The sequence below is a fragment of the Citrus clementina genome, unplaced genomic scaffold, assembly GCF_000493195.1.
Source record: "Citrus clementina cultivar Clemenules unplaced genomic scaffold, Citrus_clementina_v1.0 scaffold_5, whole genome shotgun sequence".
Classification (NCBI taxonomy): domain Eukaryota; kingdom Viridiplantae; phylum Streptophyta; class Magnoliopsida; order Sapindales; family Rutaceae; genus Citrus; species Citrus x clementina.
The window spans coordinates 39023878-39042922 of record NW_006262201.1 but is presented as its reverse complement, the minus strand read 5'-3'; the positions used below and the strand labels follow the sequence as shown (position 1 = coordinate 39042922).

Here is a 19045-nt window from a genome sequence, read left to right as displayed (position 1 = left end):
TGGTTATATGAAAAAAATTTCCCAAATATATTTCATGAAATCAAATAGCTACACCAAAAAATAATAATTTATTTAACAATGTTACTGCCGTTTTGGCGTATAACATTATCGCGAAGCACTCGCTATCCAATTAATTTACAGTTTCAACGGCAAGACTTGCGACAAAATAAAATGCGGAGCATAAGGATTCTATTTATATGCATTGTATAAAAATGAGAATGTACAAGCACCCAAAGTAAACGTTCGCGTGATGATATGCTTAGAGGTGGCAGCCGGCGTTCTAAACAATTTCCACGAAACTGAAATAGAAACAAACAGCAAAAACGCGAAACGAAACCAAACGAAACGACGCTCGCACTCCATCAGAGCCGATTCCAACTGAATGGCACACACCGTAAGTGTAACCGGCACTCGTATTTTTGCTGCCTTTTCAGGTAAAACTCAACATTTTCGTTTTTTGATTTCACTGTACGTAACTGTCATCGTTACTTTGGATCTGTTGACGAATTGACCTGAATTGTGATTATATTAATGATAGATCTGATTCTGTAAATTTCTTGATCTTGATTTTGTGCAAATAGTTCTAGTGCTTGATCTGATATTGTAAGGATCTGATGCTTAATGGATGGATAGTTTTGAATTTATCTAAGATTTTTTTTAAGCCTGTAGTTACTCAAATCTAGTTCTTTGAAGTGAACTTTGACTTTGATTGTTGTTTAAGGTATTATTATTATTATTTTTTTTGGGATAATTAAGTGGCTACAGTAGAGTGAGCTGCATCCAGAATCGTGTATTTTAAATGGAACGTAACGGAGTGTCGATTACAATGGTTTACAGGTCCCAAGTTGTGTGGTTCTTTTTTCCTTTTTTTCTGGGAAAAATTAATACAAGGTTTCATATTCTCAAGTTTGTTATGCCAAATGATGTGAAATCTAATACCAAATCAAGAATATCGGAACGATATAAATGGGAAATTTAGTTGCTCTCACCATCGGTTTTGGTTTAATAATTTCACATTATAACGCAAAAAAAAAGGAAAGAAAAAAGATGTCTGACCTTGTTCATTTACATTTTTCTTGCTTTTCAATCAATCTGTGGATTATTCTGTAGTTTTATTATTTTTCATTTAAATATATTAAATCATAAATTACAATACAATTTGACTATTGGTTTATCACAACTTGACAAGTTCTCTAACTTGTTCCAACTTTGTCTTTGCAGGAGGTTTTGTTGCCAAATAGGGTAAGTCCTTTGCACTTCATTTGCATGTGGATGGGGATTTTCGTGATGACTGGGGAATAAACTAGTTGAGGCTTGTAAACTGTATAAAAAAAAATGAAAATGTCTCTTGCTAGCAAGGCTGATAGGAAGGCAGCTGCAGATGCAGCTGCTTGGATTAGCATAATAATTTATCGTTATCTCTATTAAGACGGATTTGTGTTAATATAACATATACAAACTCATACTAAGAAAAAAAATATATTGTTATTGCGAGAATGACACATTCCCAAAAATAGTTTTCCAATAGTACGAAAGTGGATGTTGTTTGTACCGATGAATGATGATACAGTTTAAAGATTCAAAGATCCTAACTCCAAAAGATTCTATTATTTTCTTTTGTTTTCTTCAATCCTGCCCAAGTTGTTGCTGTAAGCATTATCCTCTGGTATCTAGCGTGGCATTTTTCTATTAGTCGATGAAGAACTTTTGACTTGGATTTTCTTTTTAATAAACAAATAAAAAAATGAGAAAGGAACGCAAGCATAATAAAAGTCATGACAAGATATTTGTGGGATTAATAAAATTTTCTTTAATGATTTTATTTTATTTTTTGACTTTATTAAAAGATAAAAATTTATCATAATTTTGTTCACTCAAAGAAATTTATTATACATATATCGGTAATAAAGTTGCAAAAGAAAGAGAAAATTTGGAAAAGAAAATGTATCTAAATATTGCTGTGGGGGAAAAAAATAAAATAAATTGTATAATTTGTAAGAAATAAATTAATAGAAATTTTATCAAAGGGAGCTTTGGCAACAGATAGCGACGATTAGGCTTGGCAAAATCTGGGTCCGGTTCAGGTTTTGGTGTTGCCCGGGACCGGACCGGATGAGAGAAATGCAAGCCCAGACCCGGGTTAAAACCCAGTTTTTTCGGGTGCGGTTTGGGCTTGAGCCCGGCACCTTCCGGGTCCGGGTTTTGATCCGGGCTTTTTAAACCCGCATGTGATAACTTCAATTTTTTTTTCAATTTTTTTTTCATTTCTCTAACAACGCAAATTTTTAAAAAGAAAATAATCAAATAAACTCATTCAATCTCAAACTTAAAAAAAAAAAGTCAAATACAAATATATAACACATTAACAATGCAAATTTTGCACAAATAATAAATAAAAATTATTTCAATCTACTTTCTAATACCTACATTCATCCAATTTCTAACTTAAACTCATTCAATCTAATATATAAAATAAATAAATTAAATTCAACAACACAATAATCATACAATAAATTTAAATAACATCCAATATATCATAAATTCATAATTATATATTTATATATAATATATTTATTTTTTTAAATTTATTAAAAAACCGGGTCCAGGATTTCGGGTTTTTTGTGTTGATTACTTTCACATCTGGAGTGTGCTTTTGTATTCCCAAAATGCCCTTGATTATTGACCCTTTTAGGTGGAATCATCAATCAAATCTAATAGTTAATTTAAACGCCATGCTAATAATGTGGTGAAGTAATTAATTATATTATTCAGTGTTTAAACCGGCCGTGATGCTCGTGGAGCCACGTGATATAGTCGAAATGTTCAAACGAATGATTTTTTTTTTTTTATCATCATCAATTTTGGATGACTATATGGTATAGTCATCCAATACGCTTTTCCTTGCCAAATTTATATTTGTCACAGATGGTATACATTTATTATGGGAATTGGATTCAAAGACCAACATATTTAGTTGCAATCGGGGTGCTTAGGCAACTAAAACAAACAATCACTGAATATAATCAAATTAGGTGTAGAAACTGTGGTGACTAATATTGTTTAGTCACATACTGGAATATAATGGGAGACCATATTAGGAATTAGTCACCTTACGATGATATTTATTTATCTCATTTCCTTATCTAAATGACATTATTGTAATAAAGATTATGAAGCGACTATAGTTTACAGTCACCAAATAAAATTTAAATATGTTAAAAAAAATGTTTTTGTATTGTTCGGTGACTAATTTCATTCGTTACGTATACTATATTAAAGTATTTTCAATTAAGTCGATAAAATATAAAACTATTGAATTATTTGGTAGCTGTTTTTTTAATTCGGTAACCCCATCAATCTTTATTTGTCGTAAAGCTTATAAAATATTTAAATAGCATAAAAGATATAAATAATAAAATCATCATTCATCAGTATAACTATGAAATAGAATATTGCTGACAAGAAATCAGCTATAAATTATGAGAAATATCAATAAATAATTAAGGAGATAAAATGTCTCATACGAATTCAATTAATTGAATTAATTATTTTCATTAAATTTCAGTTAACGTCTTTTTATAAACAGCACCTTGTTCTGGATAAAAATTGATTATAAAGTATTGAGACAATCAATCGAATACATGTATGTGTAATTTATATAGACCAAATGTTACAAATATAAGTTTCCTAGCAAAAAGAAAGCCTAATAACTATTTTCGTGAAAAGTCAATGAATACAATGAATACTATCCGATATGACATATAAATTTTTCGTTGTCCAGCATAACTGGCGGTTTTGGACAACAATTTGTTTGGACAAAATTGAATCGGATAGTAATCTGTCCAAATAAAAGTCAATGACAACATGCATAAATTGAACTTGTTTATCCTTTATCCTCTTGATTAATTTTTTTAATATATAATTTTAGTTCTATTGATATGGCACGAAAAATATTCATTTTATTACGATGTTTTCAGTTCATAGAAGATATATATATATATATTTTAGAATGCCAAATAAAAGTCAATGACAACATGCATACAAAGTTAGCTCACTTCAAACTCTATTTAATTACTTGGAATATTTTAAGCACTTCAACTCCTGTGTAATCTTGAATGCTTAATACCATGAGCATGCTCCACTATTTTCATTTGGTGATCATGACTTGCACAACTGCTTGATTTGATTCTTTAGCTTGCCTTGGAGCAATGTGAAATGGTTGTTTGGAGCATGATTTGATTCTTTAGCATGTTTGGAGCAATGTGAAATGGTGATCATAATTTGTTTATATATAAACGATGATAATTTATTAACTAATTAAAATTTTGTTTAATATAAACTAATTTAAAGTTATTTAAATATGTAAATACGTCATAAACTAAAAAATTAACTACAAATTATTAAAAAAATAACTTTAGGTATTTCGTTATTTTTCTTTTCATATACTGTTTAAAAACAAATGACCAAATAAGTTTTCAAATAATAAAACATCCCATAAAAAATAATTTTCAATCTATGAACAAGTTTAAAAAATACTAGTTGAGAAACAATAACAAACTCACCCCTATAATCTCACTTATTTTGCACTTTTTTAACCACCACAACTTTTTTTTTCGCATTAAAGAAAAAGAATTCATTTGCATTAAACAAGTGGTTTACAGCTTATTCTCAAAGGTTCAAGTTGTTTTATAGATCATTGCGTGCACTGATGACTTTACTCTCATTGGTTAATTTGAGGGACCGCTATACTGAACATGGTTTTTACGCTAATTCCTCAAGTTTCATTATTCATGACATTTTTCTTAAAAAATTTTGGTAACGATTTTTTAATTATATACAAACTAGGAAATAAAACCGCACTTCGCGCGGCTTTAGAAAATAAATTTAGTATTATCAATTTTTTTTCTTTACACTCGATAAAACTGATAAAAAATATAAATTAATTTTTTTTAAATGAGCCAGCGTTATAAAACTAATGTTATTTATGAAAGTTAACTATTTTTTTGTTAACTTTAAAAATATATATTAACGTGTATAGTCTAAGTGTACAGACTTTATACCTTTTGTAGTTGATAAGTTCCAAATTAAATTTTGTAATTGAGTATCCTTAGCGTTGAATTATAAAAGAAATAAGTAAAATACATGTAAAGACTTTTGTAATTTATTTCGCATCGTTTGTAGCTGCGTAGGTGAGCAGTTGTTTATATCAAGCTTGCAGCTATGGCAAGTTCCAATGGGGATCAGCAACACCTAGTGCCAAAATGTTCTTTATCTGTATATAAACCATGTGTCCATGGATTAGAGAGAATGAAAGGAGAAATAGTTGATGTAAAAAAGAATGCTTCTTCACGTACTATGTTCTTTGGCGATTAAATCCTCCATAACAGCTTGGAAAACTCAGCCAAACTACCATTTTGTTGTCTCGATAGTTCCTATGATTTATCCATTTGTCTACTGAATAATTAAAACACATAATAAAAATCATTATTATAGGGTGAAGTAAGAGCTTGCAATGTATAAATTAAATTTTAAAATATAATCTAAAAATGTGATACCTTGATTTTGTGAGCTGATGTGTGAATATTTTGAAATACTTCTTTGTAGACAATGTTTTTTATGAAGGTTCGGTCTTCTACCTCTTGATCGGCATTTAGTATGGTCAATCCTTCTCTTGTGGTAACTCGAGACACGGCGACATATAATTGACCATGTGTGAATACTTGCTTAGAGAGATACAAGCCAACATGTTTAAGAGATTGTCCTTGGCTTTTGTTGATCATCATGGCAAAACATGGTGCTAAAGGAAGTTGTCGTCTGTTAAGCTTGAATGGCCATCTTGATTCATTAGGAGACATAATAATTCTTTGAATTGTGACATTTTGTCCAATATTTGTTCCAGAAATGATGTCACCTCTAATGGACCATTTACCAAGACGAGTGACAATTAATCTTGTGCCGTTGCATAGGCCTTCTATTTGATTTAGATTTCTAAGAAGCATTACGGGAGCACCTTCCTTAGGTCGTATGTCATGATTAGGGATGCCATTGAATTTCAAACTATTCAAAAATTCAGTTGGATATAGAACATCTTCATCATTTGTGTTTGCGCTTGCTTTGCATATACTGTCTGAGCTAAAATAGGTTCTCCCTTGACCAGGTATTATATTCATAATCATCTCGTTCAATTCATGCACCATTTCATTTTTTGGGGTTAATATTGCTCTTTCTTTCAAATATGCTGGATCACTGTAGTTATGCTGAATTGATGGGTAGATATTGTCGACTATTGATTTCATCAAATTTTCTGATGGTTTCTTACAGATATCAGAAGGTAGTTTAACTAAGTCTCTATCAATGTCATCATATAATAAACCATCTCCAATCTGCAACAACCATTTGTCAAAAGAAGCTATTTTAGCAGCCTCACAGCCACTCATGCTTCCATTATAGAGCCTCATATTTTGTTTGAGCTCATAAATTTTGAAAAATGGCCACAAGTAGGATGAGTTAAGTGAAGCATCAACAATGTCTGCTCTTGTCCCCTTTGGCACAACTGGCAATATTTGTCGGAAATCGCCACCACATACTATTGTAAGTCCTCTAAAAGGTTTGATAGAACTATTTTCATACCTTGTTCTTAGAATATCTCTCAAGGTCTTATCCAAAGCTTCAAAGCAGAACTTATGTGCCATAGGCGCTTCATCCCAAATGATCAAAGAAGTTTTCATAAGAAGTCCAGCTAATAAGGTGCCTTGTCGGATTTCACAAGTGGACTCTACTGTCACATCCAAAGGAATATGAAATCGCGAATGAGCTGTCCTACCATTAGGCAATAACAAAGCTGCTATACCTGAAGTTGCAACAGGCAAGACTATTTTAGAATGTGATCTGAGCTTTGCAATAATTGTATTCCACAAAAATATTTTACCAGTACCACCGTGTCCATTGATAAAAAATAAACGCCCTTCTTCATTGTCAACAGAATGCATTATTGCTTCATAGGCTGATTTTTGGCAAGCATTTAGAGCAGCAAACGATTTCTCATGCAACTTCTTTAATTGATCACGATCATAATCAAGCTCTTCATTGACCAATCGGTTACCTGAATCTCTTATCAAAGAAGAATTAGGAAGTGGCATTCCATCTATGTCTCTCAAACTTTTTCCCATTTTCAGCATGATAGTTTCAATCTCCAACAATGTGTATGCTTCAACTTGTTGCTCGGTTAACTGAAGATCTTTCAATCTGAATTTTTTCCTTTGCAATGAAGTTATGTCTTCTGATAAAGTAGTATAATTAGATTTCCAAAGTTGGGGTGCATCAGAAACCTGACAATGAATGAGTATCGTGACAAAAAGATGTCTTAATTCATTTCCAGTCGCCCATATTGCAGCTTCAGTCAAGCAGTCGATCCATTCTTTATCATCGTCTAATAATCCCAAAGCATAGCACGCAGCTTTAAAAGTTGGATATGTCACTCCATTTACTGTTCTAATACTTTCAAATGAAGTGCTTCCTTTTACAAAATTGAGCAACATTCTCATATAAAATCGTTCTCCACTTGAAGGATGTGCAAAGTAAATTCTTCCGATTGCTAAGCCATTTTTTCTCCTAGTCCAAGTTTTGTCTTTTGAATTCCATACCCAACATGTAGGGAAATCAGAATAAGTTAACTCTCGTGCATCATCATAATTCTTGTTTGCCTCCAACCATTCTGTGAACTTTGTTTTTTCTATTCCAGGTATGGTAAGCACATTTTCTAAGCACTTAGATTCTTCGAATATTACTATATGCTCTCCCGGTAAATGGAACGGCAATCTTTCAACTGCTGGCTTTCTGTAATGTATGTCAAATTGGAAGATTCGCTAGCAAGCTTCGGTTGTTGATATATATCTGCAGTCCAAATATGTTTTGATCTCGTCCATTTCTTGGGTAGTGTCAATAGATTCCATTGTTGCAGTTGTTCTATCAGACCCTTTATGGACATACTTGAAAAGATATTTAACTGATCTCGAGTAATTACAAATCTCAACATTAATATGTGCATCAAATTTGACAATTAAATTCCTGTGATAAGGGACCACATATCGATTATCCAAGAAGACACCTTTCTTTTCGACATGAATACCTGTATTTCTCCTTTTATAGACTGGAAAACCATTTGTATCCACTGTTGTCTGATCATTAAACTTTTTTGGAAAATGTTTTGTGCACTTGTCTTGCATCATGCATGGAGAGTGAGAATTGTGTTTTCCACACGGTCCATGAATCATAAATTTGTTAACTGCATTATAACCATCAGGATCAACATTTAAGTCAGGGATTTCTGCACTTATTATTTTATCAATATGGTCTGCAGAAGAATTTTTCATTGTTGGATGCAAAAAAAGCAGTATGTGTGCATGGGGCAAGCCTCTTTTTTGAAACTCAATTGTATATAGACCTGCCACAAAATGGAGTAAAATTTAAAAGTTAGAAATATTGATTTCAATTGTGAAATTATTGTTTTTCCCTGCACTTTTCAATAACAAATGAGTTGAATTTGTTATGGATACGAATTTGAAGTGAACTTACATGCAATTATTTTTCCAAACGGTTGATCTTTTTTCAAATCTTGCATTAGTTGGAATAATTTTATCTCGAAAACTCTGCATATGATATCGACTCGATTGTCATCATTATTTTGTCCAACTAATCGGAGCATGTTATTTATTTCTTGCCACTTTGGGTTGCAAGTGAAAGTAAGAAATAAATCAGGATATCCTACCCATTTACAAATTGCCATAGCATCTTGATAATTTTGTATTCTATATCGTGGTCCCCCCGTGTGTGATGAAGGTAGAATAATCGATTTTCCAACTTTCGAACAATCAGAATCACCTCGATGAACAGCATCCATTAAACCAGAGAAAAGGTCTGATCGAAGTTTTTGTTGATTATTCCGGATCCAACGAAATCTTTCTTCTTCAATTGCCATGTAACAATCAACTATATATTGTTGGAATAGTCTACCAGCTTGAAGTAGAGTGTGTCCCTCATTCAATCTTTGTTGCAACCTAAAGCAATAATATTGCCTCATTGTCAGCTTTTGCCTCTTAAAAGGGTTATCAGTTATGTCTCTTAAAGATATGTCAGGTCTATATCCATCTTCGCCATAAGGATATATTAACGGGTATGTCATGGGCATGAAGCTTGGATGCAAATCTGTGATTCTCCGAAGTCCCTTTGTGCGATGCTCTATAATAACATCGCGTTGAAAGTTTGCTTCACTGAAATCACCAACTATTAAGCCTGCAACTTCTGAAACTGTTGGTATATTGTATCGACGACCATCTCTTGTTCTACTATTAAGGAGTCGTAAACAAAATGTAGATTCTGGTTGTGTTTTGTATCTATCCCTCGTCATTCTAAAAGATTTGACCAAATTATTATGTTGGTCCAACATTTTAGATAGTTCATGAAGAATTTCGTGATCAATTTCTGTCTTCATTCCATGTTTTAATAGAGTGTTGATTCTGTTGTCTATCTCATTTTCAGTATCATAGATATAGAGCTGAGCAAACTGTGGTTTTTTCCCAACTTCTAGTAACAAAGAACCAATGTGATGATAATTCTGACCGCTCATCCTGAAAACATAAGGACCTTTTGATCGATTGATTGATGCATCAACTCGACCTCCCATAGATATGAAAGCAAACATGGAGTTATAAGCCCTGATATTTTTTCAAAATTTAGAACCCTTTTGTCCAGAATCTGCCCCGGGAAGATATTTGAGTAAAGGAGGTGTTTCTTTCATGAATGGAATCTGCACACGACCTTTCATACAACAAAATGTGAATTTGGGATGTGAGACCTTTTTGGTTTTCTTGTTCCGTTCCTCGTACCATAAAATGGCACCACAATATTGACATGTGTATGTAAGGGGTCCAAAATTCCAAGGCGTTGTGTAATGAACTGTCAAATTCAACAAATAATAATATTGTAACAAAGTATCTTATTTCGTCTAAGTGAATATGGTAAGAAAAAATATTACTAAACATATTAATATTTTCATTGTACATGTAGTTTCATGCAAATATATACCATTATTTGATGTTACACCATCCAATGGAAAGCTTGTGGACTGATCTATATTCTCATCAAAAGAGAGACACGCTATTTTTAGTTGTCCATGTTCAACTGTATATTTTTAAAGTTCCAAAAGCAATGAATAAGTTATTAGTTTCAAGTATTACAAGCATGATGAATAACTAATAAAGCTCGATAAATTTAAATATATATACGTACCTGTGTGACGAAGGCGCTTTCCTCTGTTTGTTTGACTCTTTGGATTTATATGTAATGATGTTTTATTATTATCATATCCAGCTTTACCAGGAGATTGAAGGAAATTCCCAACTGAAATATGTTAGAAATATATATATTTGTTAATATATATTAACAATTACTTTCTTCTTCAATTACTTTAACGGTTTTTCTTCAACAAATATTGGATGTATTTAGTGAAAAAGAAAATTAAAAATTAGGAAAGAATTAATAAAATTAGTGAAGTCAATTTGTCGATCAATTCTTATGATAAAACAATAATTAAAAAATATATAGTCATAGTTTTCTTGATTATATTCGACTTATTAATCTGTTAAAACTTTTTATATCTTTTTTTTCCAACTTCCCCATTTGGTGAACTGTAAAAATGATATGTTTTTTCCACTCTTTGTCTCTATCTTTGTTCACTCACAAAGAGTTAATAGTTATTAATCAATTAATTTTTTTTGTTTGCATAAGAATTAATAATGTTGCACACATGTATTGTGAAATAATTGTTTGTTCATAATTATTTTTTGCATTTTTTTAGAAGTCAATAGTCAAATTAATGATATTGAATTAAGACATTTCGAAGTTTGCTATTTTGTACTTCTAATAGAAATGCTTGCAAATGGAAGGCATTAATTTTTCTGTTTACTTTATCGAATTTCATAAAATTCAATTCAAACCAAAAATTGAAGGTTAGAAAAGCAGTTGGATAGTTTCATAAAATTATTATTTTATCATTTAAAAGATATGTACCACATCGATTAGGACTAAATATTAGAATCATTAGCATTGTTCCAATCACACAGGCAAAATCTATCACTCAATAGTCAAGTACATTGTACAATGCAGTCGAGAACAACTTAAGCGTTTAGTTAAACCTTTTCTATCTGTTTATTTCCACAAAACATCAAATATCCAGATTGACACTGGATCCTCCGAGTCAAATATAGCTAGTTCACATTCAGAAAAGACCCGCCTCTTTTAATTGTACCTCCTGCATTTATATAACAATTAAATAAAACTACACCAGAGATTAATTAGTCAATAAATATAAACACGAGCTAAAACATGTGTTTACTAATAATTCTTAAACAGGTCTAAGCTTTCAAAGTTTGCATTGAAAAATTAAAGTGAAAATTTTCAATACCTCCACGTGTAAATCGCATAAATTAGACAACCAAAGATTATTCAAAGATTTTTCTTTCTTACCTTATGGTTTTTCGCAAACAAGTAGATAGCAACAATTGTAAAGACAAGTGAGTAGTAATCTGTTAAAACAAAGTAATCCGGTGTTAATGAAAATAAGAACAACATATTATGTTTAAAACTAAGTTTTCATAATAATGAAATCGAGTAAACTTATTTGATAAGGATAAACAAATAGAACGCATTGACAAATTGACATCAAATTAAATTGATCCAAAGAAATTGAGATGATCAAATTTGATTACGTACACATTAATTTTCAAATAATTAATCCACACATTGTTTTATTCTTTAAACATCTTTAAACACAGGAGCCAACACTTTCACTCTTATAAATTACTGCCATAGTAACTTGAACTTGGTGATCAGCTTTTTAATTGATTTGCAGTAGCTCACAATTAATTAAGCTTGATCATCAGTAGCTATTATTGATCATAAAAATATTTGTTTAATTTACAATCTAAAATTACGCTCCATACTCTATATATGTGAATTATATATTTGCATCATCAACATTAATATTATAAAATAATCTGTGAAATAGGATGCTCTTGGAGTATTTTATTTTCATCACAAAATATATTAAAATTATATTAGACAGAGAATATATCTAACACTTTCTAAACACTAATATATAATAGTTTCTACAAAATTATGAAATATTTGTACTAAAATACCAAAATATAAATATATATAACCTAATTGGAATCAATAATCAAACTTCAAACATGTCATACTCTAAAGAAATTAAAGCATGATAGTCTGTGTGTTTGACATATTCAACTAAATGTTTGATGAGAATCTGTGATTGTTAACAGCCAATAATGGTTTCTTTAGCAACTCAACTCAACTCAGCAAAACCACAACCAATTACATTTACCAACTCAACTCTTCGCTTCCCCAATTTCCAACATTCTCTTCACATTTACAAATGGTAGGTGGTCCTATAAATCCCATTCAAGAATGAACAATTTTTTTCAGTTCCTAGTAGGTGAAGTTTCTTCCACATTTATAGAAATTTCGACAGTATCTCCCCATAGTTCTCCAAGTACACGACCTAGATTTATGCATTCATCTAGTATGTACCCAGAGAACATGAGGAGCAGCTATCGAAATTTCCTTTTATGTGAAACAAAACTTCACCTACTTGGAACTAAAAAAAATTATGCATTCCCAAACTGTCCAAGTTGGGACAATTCAAGAATTATTAATAGACATATGATCCTCTTGTCATCCTAAGATGACACTGATAAAACATGTGTCTACTAATAATTCTTAAACGGGTCTAAGCTTTCAAAGCATGCATTGAAAAAAAAAAACGTAAATCAATATATATAGTTGAGTTTATTAACATTACCTGGTTTTGGCGGAGAAAATATGAAGAAGAAGAAGTAGTTTGGGCAAAAATCAAAGGGTTTTGATTTTCATTATTGATCAATTGAAATAGTAGAGTAGTGGACCTTCTCAGCTAGTTCCATGGATATTAATAAATCTAAAATTTGTTAGCACTTAACATTTGCTAAAGAAACCGTCTTAAGTTTCAATTCTTTAAATTAATGTTAATTAGATTTGACATTGAAGATTAATTATTCACTAAGGCTTATCATATTTTAAAAAAACGAATATAAAAGGTTGCATATTAAATATGAGATTATGCAATTAAAATTAAACCCTAGTAATGGCATTGGTGAGGGAAGATGAAAGAATTCCTTCCTATATTAATTAGTTGATATATTTTAAGCCACTAAAGTTTAATTGTTGGCTTAATAAAATAAATGAATGTTTCAAGACTTATAATTAATTATTATTAATGGTTATATATTGTTGAATTTAAATAGAAATAGGAAAAGACATGTAATCTTTTGTAATCTAATAATCATTTTCTATTTATTTTCTATTTTTAATATTTTGTAATGTAATTATTTTTTAATTTAAGCTAATATATTAGATATTAGAAAATATAAAGAGATGAGAAATAATGATGCCACAAATCTTAAATACTTAATATTTATAGAATTTGAAGAAGCCAAAAAGCACTAAACAAAAGGTTGAATAATTAAATATGAAATTATGACATTAAAATTAGGCCCTAGTGGCATTGTTGAGGGAAGATGAAGGAACATTCCTTTCTATATTAATTAATTGATGCTTTTTAAAGCCATTAAAGTTTAATTGTTGGCATAATAAAATAAATGAATGTTTCAAGACTTGTTGAATTTAAATAGGAAGAGGAAAAGACATGTAATCTTTTGTAACCTAATAATTATATTATATTTTTAATATTTTATAATGTAATTATGTTTTAATCTCAACTAATATATTAGATAATAAATAATATAAGAAGATGTAAAATAGTGATGCCACATCACCTCTTGTAGTCAAGGCTTATAATTAATTAAGAGACATGGATGAAACTAATGTTATTTAAGTTACACATAGTTGATTTATAAGCTTAATGTGTCAAAATTGTTTAAACCTTTCCAAGATTAACTATTGTTTTCTTATTATTTCTTTTATCTATGTTTAAATTTTAGGAGAAATTTGTCAAATTTCAATTATTGGGTGAAATTGGTACGCAAATGATGTGTTTTATAGCAATTTGCGTCTTTCTCATCTTCAAGACTATCATTAGTCGATAATGTTGCTATTACCTCAGGCTCTCGTGAGTCTAAACATTTTCTAATTAATTGAAAATGATATAATGATTAATTAATTGTTGATAATAAAACCAATTTAATACGGCGTCTCCCCATTTCTTTCTTTATTTCTTTTAAACCTCAATCATTGTCAAAACCGTTAATGGGTTGCAATTAAACACTTAACAAATCTTAAACTTGTTGTTAGCAATTAACATTTGCTAAAGGAATCGTCTTAAGTTTCAATTCTTTAAATTAATGTTAATTAGATTTAAGACGAAAATTAATTATTCACTAAGACTTATCTATAAATAAAAAGTAGATACAAATGTTGTATAATTAAATATGAGATTATGACACTAAAATTAGGCCTTGGTAGTGGCATTGTTGAGGGAAGATAAAAGAACATTCATTCATATATTAATTACATTATATGTTATGACGTGAAAAAATAAACAGTCCATTTTTGTATTTTGTAGTTTGTGAAGATTTGAAACAATGTGCTTTCTTTTCAGACTGATAATAATTGGATCCATTGCTTTTTCCTTTTAATGTTTTATAAACATATATTGTCTATTTGCATCAAATAAGTCCCAATCTCTTTTACAATCACTAATAAAACACCTTTCAATTATTAAACTATAAGTATGTGTCATTCAAAATCCAATTTTGTTGAATCTAGATTAAGTGTTAATCTTTTATTTATTTATTTTTTGATATGTGTATATTTATAATAATATATGATTAAAATTTAGTTGTATCTATATTGTTATTTAAAAAATATTAATCAAACGACAAACCTTTATAAAATTCATTACAAAAATTAGATCAACATTGAATCTTTATTCAATCTTGGTTAGGAACTTATTTTATATAAATTGATAAACAATATCCTTATTTGATAAAATATAGGGACATTAATATTATTATTATCCAAATTTCCTTTTGGCTCTTTTTCAATGCTATTTTTAGATTTTATACGTTATCATCTTTTCTTAACTTTTTTATTCTTGAATACAGCAGCTGTCAAAAACCAAAGGTTCAAATGGGCTTTTTTGTGTTTGAATTTTCAAAGTTCCCACTTATTTTATTTATTATTGGAGGACAAAAATGTTTTCTTAGGCAACTAAAATGTAAATTAAGTAAAACATTCCTCCCTAATTAGTTTTGGGTAACTTTGGAATTTAAGGCTAGGAACATGTTGGACGTTAATATATCAAAAACAGAGCAAAACTTTCAAGTGCCCAATTCATTAGTTTCATCATTTAAGTCCTCGTGCGGGGACTTGAGTCACTTAATTTGACCAAGTTGATGGCTAGTTAAAATGGTTAGAAAGAGTAACAGAGGGCAACAAATGAACATCAAATAAGTCTCAATCTCTTTTACAATCACTAATAAAACACCTTTCAATTATTAAACTATAAATATGTGTCATTCAAAATTGTGATGGAAGATAGAGAATTTAGGGAGGGTTTCTTCTCTTAAGAGTTAAAAAAAAATTGAAATTTAAAAATTTTCAATAAATACAAATATAAGATGAATAGTTTCATTTGTTCAATAGACTAATCATATTAAAATAATGTTAGTAAGGAAAATAATTTAAAAAATATTCGTAATTAAAATAATTTAAAAAATGTAAATTACCTCTCTCACCTCATTTTTTAAGAAAAAATAAAAACAACTTGAAGTTTTAAAAAATAATGAAGTAATTTAAAAATAATCAATTTGGAATAATTCAAAATTTACCCAAGAGATTATTCACAATATCAATCAATGAATTAGAAACATTAAGTGGTATAACATATAACTATTATTTTTAACTTATTGATCTCAATCTTGAGCGTTCGAATTAGATCTTTGGGGTTTCATTTTTCAGATTTTAGTGATTGAAAGTATGAAACTCAAAGTAACAAAAATTAAATTTATATTTTATCGCAAGTGAAGTGTAGGGATTAATCCAATTATTTGCGTCTAGCGTTTCTTTTTGTTGCTATCACTCTTGTTGATGATGATAAGCCTTTTTTTTGCATTGTCACTACCAATTTATTATCTACATTCATCTATAGAACGGAGCAAGATGCCAAGAAAGAAATATAACACAAGAAAAATAAGTTATCCCAATCGTTCAAAACAAATACATACATAGCCAGAAAAATAAGACATATCATATCACACTTAAATATTACCACTCTAAAAAGAAAAAAAAGGTCAAAAGACTAACACACATGTAAAAAGACGACCAACAACAACACTAAACATGTTTTGTGTATTGATTACTTCCACCATCACTAACTTCATCATCATCAATAATTTGGTTTTTTCTCTTTCTATTCTTACCGGCATTAGTAACATGAAAATCTCCCACAGAATCTTCCAAATTATTTGATAAGATATCATGAGGATCCTGTAATTTTTTAATCAAGGAAATTAAAATTATGAGTAAACTGAACATGCTAATTTTAATCATAAAGGAAAACAACTGGGAAATAAGAGTAAATAAAATTACCATTTCTTGGGAATGTCCTTCCTTTCTTTCATATATTTCCACATTTTCATGATCTGTATTGTTTTTTTCCTACAAAATACAACAATTAAATAATTTTTTTAACATTACATATATTGCCTACAAATTGAACCTAGCATAGGTAGATAATACCTTCTTCAATTCTTGTTCGAGCTCCAATTTCTCATCAGGGGTGAAAAGTTTTGACACAGTAAAATTCTCAAGTCCCTCTTTCAAATTGTAGTCATTCAATTTCAGTTTGTAAACAAAATCTTTTCCACAAAGGCTTTGAATTTCTGTAGGGACATCCTTACTATATAAAGGTAGTCTATTAAACAACTTGTGGGCTGATGTATCAAGTAACTTCTCAGCTACATGATTGAATAAGACAAAAGTTGTCTCTGCTGTTTTATCCATGACTTTTATATGTATTTTGTACCTACATTAGAATAATGAATTAAAATGAAAAACTAACAACATAATAAGCAATTTTTTTAAAAAATAATATTATTTTTCTTACATCACAAGAGGATAGTCACATTCCTTTTTGCAAGTGCCACACATATAAATACCATTTGTAGGTATGACCTTTTTTATGCATGTTTTGCATGAAACATAGTACCATCCAAAGGAGTTGTCTATTTCACTAATCTTGCCCCGCACAGTAACAATATATTCCTACAATTAAACAATAAACATTTACAAAAATAATAAGGACATTCCAATATTTAGGAACAAATAACACAAATGGATGAGAAGGAAAAAAAATAGAAAAATCACCTTCACTTGAGAACTCCAATCAGCCTCCAATAGTTCTTCAATGCTCATTCTGTTAAGGAACATCTCTTCCTCAAAAGTAATCTTATTCACATTCGAACTTTCAATAACTTGCACAACGTTGGAGACGGTGGAAAATCTTTCAATTAATGATGCTACATAATCTATTTGAAGATTTATATAGATTTTGCTTGCACTTGTGGTAGAGAAATTAACCTCACCTGTTTAGAGCAAATGTAACGTAAAACGAAACTTGAACAAAATCTAAATTTTTGTATAATATTAAAATAGCCACATTGCTTTTGAAAATGTTAATTAGTGGGATCTAAATAAAATAATCACCTTGGAATTTTTTAATGGTTGTAGAAGTTACTATCACAATACAAGGACCCTCGTCTTTCTTGTACAAATTTGGATCAAACATCTCCCCTAACTTTCCCCATAAAGTAATCTTCGTTGTTACCGAGTTATCCATAAAAATTAGCAAAAATTAATAATGTAAAGAGAACCAATAACTAAAAAATAACATAAATAACTAAAAAATATAAAGTCATAGTTTTCTTGATTATATTCAACTTACTAATCCGTTAGAATTTTTATCTCTTTTTTTCCAACCAGCTCCAACGATCTCAATATCACCCACATCACATAAACTTCCAATAACATCTGTAATATTATGGAAAAATAACATAAACATGTTAAAACATAAGGATTAATAATTTCTAATATACACTTAAAGATTAACAAACATTAATAATTAAAAAAATACCTGAGAGGATTGTGTTATCATTCACACATAAATTAATCAAATTCGGAGATACGAATTGAAATCCATTAATCGGAATCTTGACAGTTCCTTCTTCTAACCTCTTAAGAGAAGTTATAACCAAGAAAATAATCTTATACTGATTTGAAAGTGGTCTGTACTCGCCTGTAGTTGAAACAACTTTCAAATTCTTGACATTGTACAAAGAACCCTCACTCAACATGTGCTTAAACCTTGTCACTAAGGTTTTCCTGATTGTTGCATGCATGAGATTTTCCTACGAAAAAAAAAACACATACTACATTCAGTGTGAAACAATTGGGAAAAAAAATTAGAGAAAACAATGAGAGAATAAATTTTTTATACAACCTTTTCATCAATAAAAATCATATCAACACTAATCAATTCTCCATTTTTTTTAGTATTAGTAGACTCCCACATCCTACAAAGCCTAACCCTTATCATCCAACTATCTTTATTATTGTTCAACTCATGAAGAAAAGAGTACTCCATGAAGCACACAATATAAAAAATTCAAATAAACCAAACAATAAAAATATAAGTATTTTTCTAAAGAGGGCGTTGACTAAATAAATAAAAAAACCCTAAACATAACAAATCTTAAATATTTAGTGTTTACAGAGCTTGAAGAAGCCAAAAGGCACTAAACAAAAGGTTGCATAATTAAATATGAGATAATGTCATTAAAATTAGGCTCTAGTGGCATTGTTGAGGGAAGATGAAAGAACCTCTCTTCCTATGTTAATTTATTGATGTATTTTAAGAGACTAAAGTTTAATTGCTAGCATAATAAAATTTGAAGGAGCCAAAAGACACTCAACA

The 19045-nt window shown here is 29.8% G+C and overlaps 2 protein-coding genes and 1 long non-coding RNA gene across 3 annotated transcripts; 1 reads left to right on the top strand and 2 right to left on the bottom strand.

Moving 5' to 3' along the window:
* The first annotated feature begins 214 nt into the window (after positions 1-214).
* Positions 215-1326, top strand: LOC112098416. Its single transcript, XR_002905530.1, has 2 exons — positions 215-434; positions 1222-1326. It is a non-coding gene; the product is annotated as an uncharacterized LOC112098416 (long non-coding RNA).
* Positions 1327-5218: 3892 nt separating this feature from the next.
* On the bottom strand, positions 5219-9682 carry LOC18040843. Its single transcript, XM_024183859.1, has 4 exons — positions 8881-9682; positions 7990-8353; positions 5637-7836; positions 5219-5272 (listed from the first exon to the last, which is right to left on the bottom strand). The coding sequence occupies exons 1-4, from the start codon at positions 9680-9682 to the stop codon at positions 5219-5221; spliced, it is 3420 nt and encodes a 1139-aa protein (XP_024039627.1).
* Positions 9683-18007: 8325 nt separating this feature from the next.
* LOC112098209 (replication factor A protein 1-like) lies at positions 18008-18425 on the bottom strand. Its single transcript, XM_024183858.1, has 2 exons — positions 18206-18425; positions 18008-18102 (listed from the first exon to the last, which is right to left on the bottom strand). The coding sequence occupies exons 1-2, from the start codon at positions 18423-18425 to the stop codon at positions 18008-18010; spliced, it is 315 nt and encodes a 104-aa protein (XP_024039626.1).
* Between the last annotated feature and the right edge of the window lie 620 nt (positions 18426-19045).